Here is a 15,562-nt window from a genome sequence, read left to right on the forward strand (position 1 = left end):
TAAAACAGTGCTGAGGTAGAGGAAATTGATGCCGTTGTGGGGGAAAGAGCACTTCTGTTGTACAGGCTGTGCCAAACTTCTTTGCATTGAGATTTCTAGTAATAAAAATGGAGGTCATCGTTGGTTTTAATTTTATCCCACAACTCTCTCTATGGAACATGTAAATTTGTTCATCTGGCAGGCTATTCAGTTCTGCCACAGAATTCAGAGACCCTCTTCTTCAACCGTTTGGTATTTCCTAAAATGAAAATAGGCTTATTCAGTTTTTAATTATTTGATGTCTACCTAATGTTTGCATGTGTGTCTTTTAAAATGGATTGGTTCAAAATTGCGGTACATGTTAGAAATCCCATTTAATATGTTAACTTCACTATTAATGGTAGTCAGATTTGTAGATTCACAACATACAGGTAAACCTCTAATTCTTTAAACGAGTCTTAAAAATTATGTCTTCAAATGACAGGATGGTAAAATGGATTGAATTTCTGATTCAAAGCAGAAATGATACTACCAAAGCTGTTGCAGAAGTAGAAGTATTGCAGCTGTTGCCATATCAGTGGACTGTTTTCTGTAAACTCAGATGTTAACTGAGCCATTTGCACAATCAAGGTACAAGACCGATTTCCAAACTTCTCCAGTATTTTTTCCCTCTAACTTGAATTAAAGACATTTGTATACTTTTAGTGTGAAAATCAAGCCATTAACTCCTGTGTTGTACACTGTCAGCTAAGATGCTATAAACTTTTTAATTACATCCATACTTGTTTTTCTAGCAATGCATACTTTTCTATATTTTATGCTATTGATCTGAAATTTTTAAAGTCATATTTATGAAAGCCTTTTGATATTTACTGTTTTCACTGATACAATAAGCACTGGTGGAAGGCAAAGTGAATGGGCTCTTATGTCAAGTTTGTTGATGGGAAGAAAACCCGTTCAAACTGTTTAAAGGCCAGGACAATACAACAAGCTATCAGCAAAAGGAGAAAAATAACAGTTCATTTTCCAAGCGGCTTTTTTTTTTTATGACAGAATTTCATTACTTTTCTCAGTATTGCATTTTAGAATGCTGTTTTTCTTTTTCTTCTTTCAGACTGCTGTGGGTTTCGGAGATCAGCCATGGGCATTAAAGGTTTGCAGGGATTTGTGGCAAGAGTTTGCCCTGATGCATGCAGAACGGTAGATCTGAGAGAAATGGCAGAAAAACATCACATCGATCATCCTGATTTTCCACCTGTCATCGTAGTAGATGCCATGAGTTGTGTTAGATACTGGTACACACCAGAATCCTGGGTGTGCGGTGGCCAGTGGCGGGAGTATCTTGCCACTTTAGAGGATTTTATTAAATCTTTTATGGCAGCTGGTATCAAGTTGGTATTTTACTTTGACGGAGTGGTAGAAGAGAAAAAGAGAGATGAATGGATCAAACGGAGGTTGCAGAATAATAAGGATATAGCCAAAATATTTCAGTTTATCAAGACTCATAGGAAACAACCTGGGAGAGGAATGTTTATTGTTCCTTCAGCTTTGCCTACTTTTACACGTTTTGCCCTGAAGTCGCTTGGTCAGAAAACAGTATGCACGTTGCAGGAAGCAGACTTTGAGGTGGCTGCATATGGTTTGCAACATAACTGCATAGGAATTCTCGGGCAAGATAGTGACTACCTCATCTATAATACATGCCCCTACTTTTCCATTGAGAAGCTCCGTTTGGACAGACTGGTCACTGTTATGTACTCTCGAGAAGATCTTTGCTGTGCGTTGGGTCTTAGTTTGACACACCTCCCTCTCTTTGCTTGCTTGCTTGGCAATGATGTTGTTCCAGAAAGGTTGCTGGAAGGCTTTTGGCATAAATGTTTAGTCGCCAGTCCCCACAAGAATAACAGCTACAGCAGAAGAGCAAACATAATTCTAGCTGTAGCAAATTACATCTCAAAAGTTCCATGCTCGTACAGCAGCCTGAAAGACTTGAAAGAGATGCTACCTTTGGGATCAGACAAGACATTACTTTACAGAGGAGTGGAGTCCTATCTTTTGCCTGGGCAGCAGTCTCCATGGATTCCTCCCAACTTAACAAATTGCCAAACATTCTCCCTTCAGGAACAAACAGCTGTGTGTCAAGATAAGGAAATCCTTCAGGTACCTTGTTTTTTAAAGCTTAATGGTCACTTTATTGCTATGACTACTTAGTGGAAGTTGGTAATGAGTACACCAAACCTATTGATTTAAATTGGCTTGAGCAAAATCTTTTGTCTGTTAAGTACAGCCATGGTTAGGACTATTACATGCCTCACGATGAGGGCAGATGCAGCACATTTAATTAAAAGTTGTTCCTCTCTTTTTGAAGCATCGGGCAGGTGAAATAATGGGGAGCAGCTCCTGTATATGCCTGTAGCTGGCCGTAGAGATGTACTTCCCATGTATTGCACAATGTAAGGACTTCCTTTTTGCTTTGAGAACCCACAGGTCAGCTACAGCTGGTTATTGGTCTGCTTGGTTGTACTTGGCACATGCAGTCAAGGTATCAAAGGGAGCTGTGCTAGGAATGCAGAAGTTGAAATTGCTCTTGTGGAGGAGATGAAGAAACTTCCTATAAATCTGTATGGCATGATTTTTGGATCATGTTAATTATCCTTCATATTCATTGTCCCTGAAGGAACCAAAAGGTCTTCGAGTCTTGTTAATCCTTAAAGGGCAGAGCCGCACTAGCGAGTTTCACTTATGACTTCCCACATGGGCAGAGATGGCGCTGGTGTTGAGGTGAGAAACAGTGCGGTCAGATTGGGTCACTCTGGGTATGTTAGCTAGGGTAGCCTACCTGGCTAATAGAAAAATGAGCTAATTTGCATCAGAGTTTATGCAATAGTAGTAAGTCTAGAGTACAATTCTGTAAATTCATGGCAATTAAGATAACACATTGAGATTTTACAGAAAAAAGTCTATACAAGGTAGTGTGTTTTAGACCCTATATTAGCCATCTGTTACTCCCTATTTTGTTAGGTAGCTATAGACTTCAAATAGGGAGTTATCTTTTTTTTTCTCTCTTACTTACTTTGAGCATTTTCTTTAAAACTATTTTTCTGTTTCCTCATATTACTCTAAAGTAATCCTATAATTTACATTTCCCTTTTTTAAAAAGACTCTAAAACATTTAAAAACTACATTGTAACCTATGCAATGCTTGTTTCAGCTAAACTGCAGATACTGATTTTTTAATTAACCACACATAGATATAATACATGTCACTTTTGACTGTAGTAGTTAAATAGAAGACGTTATTTAAAAAATCCCCAAACCCCTAGATCCTAATAAAGTGTTGAAAAATATTGTTTATGCTTGAAGTGCAAGTTAAAATTAGCCAGAATGTAATTATCTTGGTTGGATTATGGCCAAGACAATAGTGGTAATATTCTTGCTCCTTAAGAGAATGTACCATGCGGTCTTTATGGCAAGTGGTCATTATTTCTTGGCTAGAGCTTTCATTTGAAGGGTTGCAGTTCTCTAGCATCCTGCTGAGCTACTGCTGTAATAAAATAATAATGTTTAGAAACTCCATTGAAGAATGCCTCACTGTTGCTGAATAAATCCTATATTAAGCCAGTCCCTGGGCCAAGGAAATTATAGTCAAAGTTATAGACATGTTAACTTGTCTTTTGTTTTTGTTACAGGTGTTTAAATATTTGTATATGTAATGTGTGTGCTTTGCTTCGTATTTTGAAACCCATATGTGTTTCTGCTTACCTTGCACGTAATCTAAACTGCACATAAATGACATACAGAGCTCAGTTCCAACCTTGAGGACATAGCCTTAGGTTGCTGCTTCTCTCAGAAAAGAAGAGCGTGACTTTCTAGCTGACAGTATGTGTAAATCAGAAATATTTTTTAAGATACAGCATCGAATACATCAATACTTTTGGAATCAGCTTGTATTTTTTTCCATACATAAGTGTGTGTAGATTATTGGCAAATTGCAAGAAACTAGTATTTTCAAATTATCTCATATCTGTGACAGTGTTTTGTATGAAATAGTTGAATGCTTCATTCAAATCATGCTTAGAAATACTGAGCTCTTTGCTTTCTTTTTATACAAAAGTAGATTTGGAGTATTATGTTATTTACGTATATTAAGGATACTGAAGTATTTCTTCCAGGTCAACCATTAATTTATTGCTGTAAGAAAATGCTCTATTGATTGACATTGTACATAGAAGCCTATCATTGATTTTATGCTCATGTGAAAATTTCTTCTGAAAGTATGACATTTCAGTAGAATTAGGTTTGATCAGTAATGACCCAGTGATAGATTGCAGCTTTGAGCTACTGAATTCCCAGGTTTGCAGATACTGGAATTCTGCAGAAATGGTGAATTTGGCTCTGGCCAGTGGTCTGGTCATTCCTAGTGAAAGAGGCTGAGATAGCTGCATGGATGGCACAACCCAAATAATACAGATAGTGTGACACATGCAGGGAATGCTGAGCAGAGAAACTTCAGTTTTATGTCCTTGAGAATTTACTAGTGGCACCCCATGGAAATAATTGGCTCTCCTCAGCTGTTTGAACAGCCCCATAGTTATGGTTTGGGGTTGTGAAGTAGAAAGTCTGTCTGTCCCTGCACTTGGCCAGTCCAGGTTACAGGTCTTGCTGCTTGAAATTCTGTGCTGCCTGAGAGCAGCTTTGTTGCTTACGCAGCTACGCCACTCCAGACCAGCGGTCCCTGATGATACTGAGCCTGCTTGTAGCCAGCTGCTGTAGCCAGATGTGTCTGCATCCAGTGCCTCGTTAATATGCAGCCTTGGTGATGCTGTGATTCAGCTTTTCAGCAACAGCCTGCAGACCTGTTTTTCCTCACTAGAGTAGATTGTATTTCTTTTCTTGAGGAAGAGCTATTGCAAAGTATAAGTGTGATGAAGTTAAGTATTCTAATTTCACCACAATGTAGACTATGCAAAGTCAGCTCAGAAAGGAAATGGAGCTGTCTTAGGTAGTTCATCTTGCAATAAAGTTGAAAGTTTGGGGTTTGTCATGCCTTCACTCACTATTTAAAGAGGGAAGATACATTTTTCAGGTGACTAAAGGAGGGCAGCTCATTTTTCTATTTCTGAATTCAGAATTCATTTTAAGAATAATTACTCTCTAAAAAACTGTCATTAAAACTCCCAAGTTTTAAGAATTCAAGGAGGGGCTAAGAAAGGCAATGATGGGTTTCCTGGGGATTCCTGTCCACACAAAGATAGATGTCTGAAAATATACTATACTGCTGTTATTTGAACAGGCACTTGTTCCCTCCCTGGCCGTTCCCTCCATTTCTGCTGTTAGAGAAAGTACCATTTCCTTGAACAGTGAATATATTTTGTTACATTTTGATCCTTTTTCATTTTGGACATAATGCTTTCTTCCTTCTTTAAACAAACAGTTAGCTAAAGAACAGCATATCCGATCTGAAAATTATACAATTTTCAATATCCTGAGCAATGGAGAGACTGAGTGCAGTAACTCTTTGGAAGACGAATGTGATACAGAGATTCCTGGACAGGCACTTATCTACCGCCCTGCTCGTCAGCATATTTATTCTGTCTTGTTGGAATCTGGAGAAGGTAAGGATTAAACTACTTACACCCTTATTCAAGTATACTTTCAATTCTGAAATATGAAACCTTGAATTCATTGTTTCAGTGGCTACATCAGCACAGCATTTAGGATAAAATCTGTGGGCAGCTGAAGTGTATTTTTTAAGGTATCAAAAGAAAATGTGACAATGAAAATGCAGTTTTTCTACATGCTGTTCAATGTCAGTGCTTTTAAAGAGTTTTTTTTTAAATTGGGGTTTGTTCTTTGTTAAGTGTGAAGTTGTGAAAATTTTTAATGATCAAAAGATTGAGCAAAACAATGGCATTTAGAAGATTTTTAAAGTTTGAGAGGATATGAAACCTTGTGTTACTTTGCTAAATGTAGCTCCTGATGAATTAGTGAGTTGTAATACACTTCTGCAAAACAGTAACACACTGTTACGGTTTTACTTTCCGTTGATTTTAAGTCTGTGATTTTAAGGACAGTGGGTAGTCAAATATAGTTCTTGTGGTAATACAAATGCAAGTAGTCATGCCAGTGACTATTAGTTCTTTCATCAAAATGCAAGAAAGTATGATTTCTTTATCCAGTGGTGTAAACAGATTCTGTAGCAGGTATATATATCTGTGCTTCCATTCTTCTGCTTTAAGACAGGTAATTCTTTATTCACATCCTTGGACAAACTTTATGTTCTTAAGATTTCTGTTAGTTAAATGTTTTCTTTAGCTACAGTGTCTTCTAGGCAGTGAGTTGAAAATTAAAAATGTAGTGAACTGTTACTCTTTTTAATATGTTGATTTTTCCTTGGTAATCACTTTATATTTTATTGATGAAAGCGCACCGCCATCAAACCTAATATTCAAACTATGTGCTTAGAAAGGCACAGAAAGGTAATTAAGTACCTAACTTTCTTCAACAACTGGAGGTTGAAGTTGTGCCATAATAGGAAAAAAAGGTAGGAAAAACTGAATCAGAGTTTACATAGTCATTTGGAGAGAGTAACAAAAATCTCAGCAGTAATCATGCACATCTGTCATTTTTCATTTTTCAGCCTACTGCCTCTAAGTTTTGTAGACAATTATAACTTGGTTGGGTTTTGTTTATTCCTCTAAGCAGCAGGATATTCATTGATGTTTTCAGAAACACCCAGACCAAAACTTCTAATTAACAATTGTTGCTGCGAGATGGCAGGGTAGTAGGCAGATTTACATTTGTGTTACAGTGTTTGTAGTACTCAGATGAAGAAGATTAGAATTGAAATCAGAAACATTAATTTAGAATCTTGTTGCAAATTAAATTTGGATGTGAAAGAGGTCTTCTTTTAAGAAAGTGATTTTCAAATAAAACCACAGATAACATGTTATTTGTTCTCAGTTCATGCTTCAAATTCCAGTGATAATTTTCTAAAGTAAATCGTAGTGCGCCCTCAATCCTTAACCCTTCCAGAAAGGTAGGTAGAGTGTGTCTGCACAGACATCCCTATTAAATCTGCATTTTTAGTGCATGTATCTACCTCTAACTGCTTTAACCATATCCTTTCCTAGGAGTCCGTGGGTTGGTATTTTATTCCAGTGTATAGTTGCTTCTAGGTCGAGTGTAGATCATTAATCAGAGTCTGTATGGGAATTAATAAGTAAATGTCGGCATTATTTTTTATGAATTCGCTGCTAGACCTACAAGAAGCTTTGTTCTTTACAAAGTAAGTAGAATCCTTTGCCAGTTTCCCTCAGATGAGGTCAAGTTGACTTTTTTTTGTAATTTGATGAGGGTAGGATGGGAAGAAGTAACCTACGCTGTATGTAGGTTGTAGTATAATATAGAATTAATGGGGCTAAGAGACCCAAGAATCCATAGGAGCTGGATGTTGTCATATCCTTTGAAATCACCCTCGTAGACCGTGCCACTTTGCCTGAAGCCATAGTGTGATCAGTGTTTCTTTTGCTGTCAGTGCCAGTTTACGTAATTCTCTCACACAGCCACTCATTTCAGTCCCTGTGCAACCTCTCAGTTGTGCTGGTGCAGCGGTTTGTGCAGCTGCATGGTGGCCTAGTTTGAGAAGCTGAAAATAGCCACTCTCTTTCTTTCCTCCCTATTTTTGCAGCCAGGTAACTAACCTGGTTCTGTTTCCCCATCTGACTCTTTGTGTAGCCACAAACAGCTGTGGTGAAACAACCCGAGGGAATGGCAGGGAGTGGGAATGAGCAAACCAGTGGTTGTCTCTAAAAGTTCGCAGTGCTGCTGAAAACTCATGAAGCTATGCCTTTGGCATGGTTTGGTATATGGTAAGCACGTTCGTACCTTTACTTGTGGAAATGCTACTAGAATCACAGCCTTCTTTTTGTCTCTACAAAAATAAATAGGGGGTTGATGGCGATCCTGATAAAATAGATGGGCAACAAATGTCACGTTAAAAGTATCTTTATAATTAATTGAGCTTTATAAGTATCTTTAAGTATGTTTATAATTAATTGAGCTTTATAATTCATTAATTTCTGGTCATTAAGTGGAATGTTCCTTATACGGTTATATAAATTGTCATTTTTTACCATCTTTCCTAGAAAAACAATAGTATTGGAAAAATTCAAGGAGAGGAAAATAACAGGAACTAATGCACCTTGATAGGCCAGCCAAGCTCTTTCTTTTGTGCGCAAAGATTTCAGAACAAAGCTGGCAGGTTTTGGCACTAGCACAGTCTGTGGAAATACCTGTACCTGTATGACTGTTGCCAATTAGGAGGTTGTGTAATGTAGCCTAAGCCCGTGGCCAGCTCCTGGAAGTCCTGGCATCACTCCCAGTTCTAACATTAGCAGGCCAGACTGACCCTCAGTTTGGCACTGTCAAAAAAAGTCCGTTAGCAGAATTTTTGCCAGTTATCAGCAGTCAACACTCAGGAGGGTTGGCATTGTTGCAGGAGTGGAGGAGCACACGTAACAGCATTTCCAACTGTCTCATGTTTTGGTGTTTTGCACATAGTTGAAATTTTCCTTAGGCTGCCTAGGTCATTCAGGTTGTTCCCCAGGTGTTCAGAATCTATTTAAACAAAGGAACTGCTATGTTTTGAATTTCACTGATGATATTCTGCATGTGCATTGCGGGGAAAAAAAGTTTGAAAACTTACTGTTCTTTTCCAGAGATATTTCCATGCAAGGAGGGTTGGCATTTAGTAATCATGTCTCCATTTTGATCTTGGTACGTTAATGTGCAGTCAGTTTGCAGGACCTTGCTTTCAGCTGTATTTGTTTGGCTACTTACTTGAATAGTCATATACTTTTGTTACTAATGGATTATAATAGTGAAAAGTGGTGCTACATCCTGTACTAACATTCATATAGATTAAAAGAACAAAACTAGAGGTTTCCTATTGACTTCTCTTTTTACTGTGCTTGAGCTCGATGGGTGATGTAAAAGCAGTATTTCACTGGCATTTGGAATCAAGTGACATTTTGATAAGTTGTTCCCTGAATTGTGGAACTTGGGAAGAGTGACACTCCACGCCAGCTTCCCCTCTGCAAAGCTTTTATATCTCCATGCTCCTTCCTAGCATCCTCTTAACTTCTCCTCATGTCCTTGATAACTGCCTTCTGCAATATATGGTGTTTTCAGGTAAGTTCCCTATTGGCTCCTGCTCTCCCCAAATCCCATCTACCTTTTTATTCAGCTCTAGCTCTTCCATAGCTAATTGTGGATTGGTTTGCCATCCAGTGCATTCGTATACAACAATATATGACTCTCCTGCCATTCTTTCAGTTGGTGCCCTAATAGGATCCCTCTGTCAGCTGAGTCACCAGTGTCACAAAGTGTTTAGGAATTTAATACATTTGAAATCTCTTCTCCTCTGTCAGATTTAGTGGAAACAGAGCAGTGCATCCACGAATTAATTATAAGACAGATGTCCTAATTGTATTAGGCTTGCTTCCTTAAGAAGCCAGGCTAAAATTTGGGAGGCTAGGCTGAATAGATTGAACAAAGCAGAGTAATTTCCATAATAAATCTTAAAACAGAATGCTAAAACATCAGAATCTTTTTGAAAGTAACTTTGGGATATTAAATTGGGGGGGGGGTATTAATGAAATAGCATTATCATAGGCAATGATTTATAATCAAGATGTGAGACTATTCAGCTACTGGAATGTGCAGTTTAAGGCTTTTGGGTTTTTTTTCCTTAGTGTAGGCATTTTTCATTTTATTCTTAATGTCATTAGTTTTTAAACAGTGAAACATGGCAAGCCAGGTGTAATGCTGTCCCTTATAGTCCAGCTGTTGGTTCTTCAGTCCTTCACCTTTATTGGGAGCTTGTGCTGCAGGTCCATAGGTAAGGAAGGAAGAAGAAACAGGGCTGTAAATCAGATTTTGTCATGGTTTTTTTTCCCTCCTCTCTTATCCCTGACACTAGAAATCGATCTGAGGAATTTCTGCCTTGCACCATAGCACACTATTCGTTCATTCGTGCCAACAGTCATTTGCAGCATTGAGCTATGAACGAGATCAGGAAATTAATGTGACCAAACTTTTTGGGGTGGTGGAGGGGAGGGAAGGAGAGTGTTGGAGAGATTTGTTTGGTTTGTTTTAAGCTGGGTGAAGTTTTTGATTAGGGTTCATAATATGGCATCAGAAATACTTGTGCAGTAAAGTGCATGGTGATTGAAATTGATGATAAAAGGCAGAAATTTTTAAGAACTGTGGCTTCAGGACTGAGTGAGAGCTGGAAGGAATTAGTGATACAATACTGTGAATCTGGAAAGGGACAAAGGAAGGGAAAAAAAGCTTTGAGATTTGCCTGGAAAAGATTTGAAAACACTATTCCAAGTGCCCAGGACTAGCTAAATCTGTTTACTTCATACTGTTTACCAGACTACAAAGGGTGGAAATTTAGGGCACTATAACATCATTACCATGAGGAAAATCTGGACAGAATGTAGAAGCGCCATTTATAACAATAATAAAGGGGTTTTTTTTGAAGACTTGCATTGGAATGATTATGAGCTGATTATTGGAAATCAGATAGACTACATTTCAAAAATTCTTAAATGCTTTAGTTATTTATGAGGGTATTTTCATCTGTTGGGGTTTTTTTTCAGCATTGAGTGATGTACAACTCAAGTAGTGAAATTTTAAATTTAAGAGGCACCCTACTCTTTACTGGGAGGCGGGGCAGAGTTGAGGTTAGGGGGTAGGAAGCCACTTGAGCTATTATGCATAAACAGTCCCTTTATGCTAGATAAAAGGTCTGGAACAATGGGCTGTAAAAGCTCTGCATCTGACAGTGGGATGACTCCATTGCTGTCAGCTTTCAAATAGCCATCAAGTCCTCCTTATAAAGATTTTGTCTCAAACTCTGACACAGGAAATGTCAGGGCAAGTTGGGAGGAGAATCATATTAAAGACTGCCTGCATATGTGGCAGCGTGACAACCCTGAGAGACTGAGGTAGCTCATGTAGATCCCTAAGCTATGCCAGATGCCTCCACAGCTTCCTGAACTGCCTTGGAATGGGAAGGCCTGAAACTGGCTGAAAGCCATTTTAGAATGCTTTCCACAAGCTCTTGTACTTACAGTTTTGGCTGCAATTCCCAACTCCAAACTCATGTTTATAGCACATAATTCAAACTCTCTTCATTTGTTCTGATGATTTGTCATAAAGATACTTGGTTTGTTTTTAAAGAAGCTGAGCAAACAAGTCATTATGAAGTGCCTTGTATTACTTTAGAATCCTGATCACCACTGCTTCCAACTTTTACACTAGTGTCAATACTTGCATTTGCTTTACTGAGCCAGTTCTGTCTTTTTAGGTGGAGCCAATCATGTGGTAAAAGAGTGGTTTGTCTATTGTGGAAATCCTCTCCAGCAGCCGGAGCTGATACAGCCTGTACAACCTTCTATCCCAGGTAGAATAAAAATGTATTTAAATCTGAACTGAAATGATGACATCACAAAAATCAGGTTAGACAATCCATCATCACATATTCGATATGGAATCCAAAACAAATGTGGAGAACAAGGAGCTAAAGTTGAAATGCTGCATGCCTGTAATTGCTTTTAATTACCCTGTGTAATTTTAATAGGATTCAGCTTGGAGCTACATGTTATTACTGTGTCGTGTTAAGCACAGTGCTAATTCAAACATCAGTTCTAAAATGCAAACAATTTCTTAGAGGTTCTAAATACTGCTCTGAGACCAGGATAAGTGGTGTGTAGGGCCATATTAAAATTATCCTATTAAGCTGTTTGAGAGCATGTGTTAATGAGACTGATGGACAGTATAAAAAAGGACCATTTTTAGATCACCTGTGACAACCCAAAAAGAGAATCCAACTTTTGATAAGAAAATAATTAGGCTATCTGTTTCTGTGAAGCTGTTTCTACTGTCTTAAGCATCAAGTGTTTTGTGTTCTTTTTACTCTTTTTTCCTTTGGTAAAGGACACACTCATGAACACTTTTAGTGAAATTTGTGTTATGAGGAATGTGTTACATTTACAAGCAAGTATCATACACTTTAGTGAAAAGATTTGGCACTGTATGTTTCACTCATCTCTTTATCATTAAATTGTATCATGCCATATAAGTTTAGGATAGGAAGAAAACAGTACTGTATCAATTTTGTTATTTCAGAGGGAAAATTGTTCTAATTGTTCATTTGTCCATGCTGTTGTAGTCATTACCCCTCTATCTTTACTCTCATAGCTCTCTCTTTCTCTGTCTAGCATCTGCTATCACGTGGATCAGGAGCTCAGGTTTTTTTTTTAGTCTTTCATATGGAATGACTTAGTTCCATTGATACACTATTGATATCTTATTAAAAAAAAATGTCTACTCTACTTTTTGAGAGTGATTACCAGTGCTTTGAGAGTAATTACCAGCTGGGTACCTCAGCACCCAGAGCTTTCTATAGCAGTCCTTGTTCTGATCTGGTCTAAGTCCAAATTCACAAGAAGTTGAAATGCATCCGCTTTTTTTTAATTTTTTTTATTAGGGGTTGCTTTAGAACCTGCTTGTTTTTTATTTTCTAGGGTTATAGTACATTTTCTTGTAAGGTATCCTAAGATTGTATGTTTTTCTTCATATTTGAAACTTCTATATTTAATGAGAGTCTTCAAGGATGAAGGAAAAACAGTTGCTCCTTAGATATTGGCCTTTTCAAAATCTTTTTGAAAGGAACTGTTTGGAAAGAAATAAGTTACATAGACAAAGTACAAATAAGGTTTCATTTGATATACCGTAGTTTCACTGTCCAGTACCCCTGATACAATATTAGGAGAATGATTATCTTATTGACTTGATGATAGCATGAAATTGCTATGAAATTTTCCAAATGGATATGAATATGCCGGGTAAAAATTGATCAGTCTGTCCTGTAAAACTGTTTTATTTCAGCATACAGCAGTCTGGGAACATGCATTTGTAAAACAAGCAAACAAAACTCAACAAAGTATAAACCAGGCCTATATAGCTACATTTCAATTTGCATAGCAAATATACCATATTTATTGTTGGGAAATTTTCCTTCCCAGATAGTATAGTACCTTCCTCCCTTTCTGGAGAAGAATCCACTTAATCTCATGTATGCTGGTTCTACTGCTATGTATGCTGGTTCTGCTGCTCTGCAAACATGCTATAGGTATAACCCACCTTCATGTTGATGCTAAACAGGATTTAAAATCACTGTGTTTGTTTGTTTATAGCAACCGCATGCAAGGAGTTTATAAAAACAGCTTCTTCTCAGCCATAATCTTTACTAACTCAGTAATGAAAGGCTGTTCAAGCAGACTATTAAAAAAGGGGAGGAGGACTTCTAGTGTTTATTTTTAGTGCTCTGTTGTCATTCCTTCAGCGAACAAATATTTTTCTAAAATTTTTGCAGTCCATATTTGTATGCCTTACATTCGCTCATGCATCTTTTATTTTCCACAGCATGACTTTCTGATTCACCAAATAAGGTTCTCAACAGCGCATCACATTTTTCAGACAGGGATCATATTTAGAGCTAAATTTAAAGAAGTTGTTATAGGAAGTTAGAGTTCAAAGCTGTCAATCAAGATCAGTTTACTCAAAAAAGAGAGAAAACCTTACCAGAAACTGTTAGGAAAAATTACAGGTGCAATTAATCGGGGAAGGTTCTTTGTTTTATTTTTTTTGAAAAAATTATAACCTCATCATCACAACTACTTTAGAAGTGTATTGAGAATATATGAGAAATCCTGACTCTTGAATTTGATTTAGATTAAATAGTCTGAAGAAAGAATATTTAGTATGAACTTTGAACTATAATGCACATAACCATAAATATTTCAATTTTTGCATTTGATCTTAAAAAAAAGTAGAATTCCCACTGATTTTTTTGTGGGTGTATAAAACAGCAGAACTGTCTTTCATCTGAAAAGCTTGCAGGTAACAGATTGAATGTTAGCTTTTTAAAAAAAATGAAATTTTGAATCCTAAAGGCTGCAAGATGATAGCTTAAAATATATTTAATATATAGTGTATTTTATGTATAAGTATTTTTGTTGAGAGACAGTCTTCTGAATTAGCCTCCGCACTTGCTTGCATTCTCTGTCTCTTTTTCCCTTCTGCAATGTTTCCTTTCAGTTGAATGAATGTGAACATGATGTTTCCCACACATCGACAGAGCAGCACTCAAATTGATAAAATTGTCTCTGAGAAATTAATTTTGTTAGAAGATCTGTGATCCAAGACAACACTGTTTAATATCTATATCTTGTGAACATAGCTGATCTGTTTGATATGCGTACAGTTTATATGGAACAGAGGAAGTTTTAAAGTCTTTACTGCAAATGTATGGATTCTGCTTTTCATTTTATTTCTGAAAATGTGTTGTAGGATATTGTAGCTTCGTACCACAGGAGTTTGGATGTGCATTCAATATTCTAATCATTGCGTCTTACAGGAATATGTCATGAATACGCTTATGTTCAAAATGCTGTCTGGAATGCTTCTTTAATGATCAGATTTAATTGGCATTTGGGTTTATGGCATCTTTAAAATTCGCCACAGTTGTTGACAAGTTAATGTTGAGTGTTCCTAGCAAGTGCATTTTTATAAATTTATTTTTATTACTCAGTATTTATATGAACATGTAAAATGTTGAAGCGTTAAAGTTCTATTACTGGTGTTATACAGTGAAATTTCTATTGTCATTGCTTCAAATATATATGAACAGTTAATATTATATTTTTCAATATACACAATGATGATGTTTTAAGTTGGTATGAATGTGAGGATCACCTTTGTATAAGCCTTGAGCTCAACAATATTCAGAGTTTGGCAGAGAGGAACCTAATGAAGTTCAACAAGGGCAAGTGTAGGGTCCTGCACCTGGGGAGGCATAACCCCATGCAGCAGTACAGGTTAGGGGTTAACCTGCTGGAAGGCAGCTCTGCGGAGAAGGATCTGGGAGTCCCAGTAGACAACAAATTGACCATGAGTCAGCAATATGCCCTTGTGGCCAAGAAGGCCAATGGTTTCCTGGGGTGCATTAAAAAGAGCATGGCCAGCAGGTCGAGGGGGGTTATCCTCCCCCTCTACTCTTCCCTAGTCAGGCCACATCTGGAGTAGTGTGTCAAGTTCTGCTCTATCCAGTTCACAGAATCACAGAATTTTCAGAGTTGGAAGGGACCTCTAGAGATCATCTAGTCCAACTCCCCTGCTAAAGCAGGATTGCCTAGAGCACATTACTCAGGACTGCATCCAGGTGGGCTTTGAAAATCTCCAGAGAAGGAGACTCCACAACCTCCCTGGGCAGCCTGTGCCACTGCTCTGTCACCCTCACCGTAAAGAAGTTTTTCCGTGTGTTGGAACGGAACTTCCTATGTTCCAACTTGCACCCGTTGCCCCTCGTCCTGTCACTGGGAACCACCAAGAAGAGTCTGGCTCCATCCTCCTTCAACCCACCCTTTAGATACTTGTAAGTAATAGTAAGGTCTCCCCTCACCCTTCTCTTCTCCAGGCTAAAGAGTCCCAGCTCTCTCAGCCTTTCCTC

At 37.7% G+C, this 15,562-nt stretch overlaps 1 protein-coding gene across 1 annotated transcript in view; it reads left to right on the forward strand.

Moving 5' to 3' along the window:
• Positions 1-1,119: 1,119 nt before the first annotated feature.
• FAM120B (family with sequence similarity 120B) overlaps positions 1,120-15,562 on the forward strand; it is a 113,181-nt gene continuing 98,738 nt past the window's right edge. Inside the window, exons 1-3 of the mRNA XM_009891482.1 lie at positions 1,120-2,139; positions 5,414-5,594; positions 11,357-11,452. Coding sequence (XP_009889784.1) covers positions 1,120-2,139; positions 5,414-5,594; positions 11,357-11,452 — 1,297 coding nt within the window. The remainder of the gene's footprint in view (positions 2,140-5,413; positions 5,595-11,356; positions 11,453-15,562) is intronic.

Source organism: Charadrius vociferus, unplaced genomic scaffold (assembly GCF_000708025.1).
Source record: "Charadrius vociferus isolate BGI_N301 unplaced genomic scaffold, ASM70802v2 scaffold68, whole genome shotgun sequence".
Classification (NCBI taxonomy): domain Eukaryota; kingdom Metazoa; phylum Chordata; class Aves; order Charadriiformes; family Charadriidae; genus Charadrius; species Charadrius vociferus.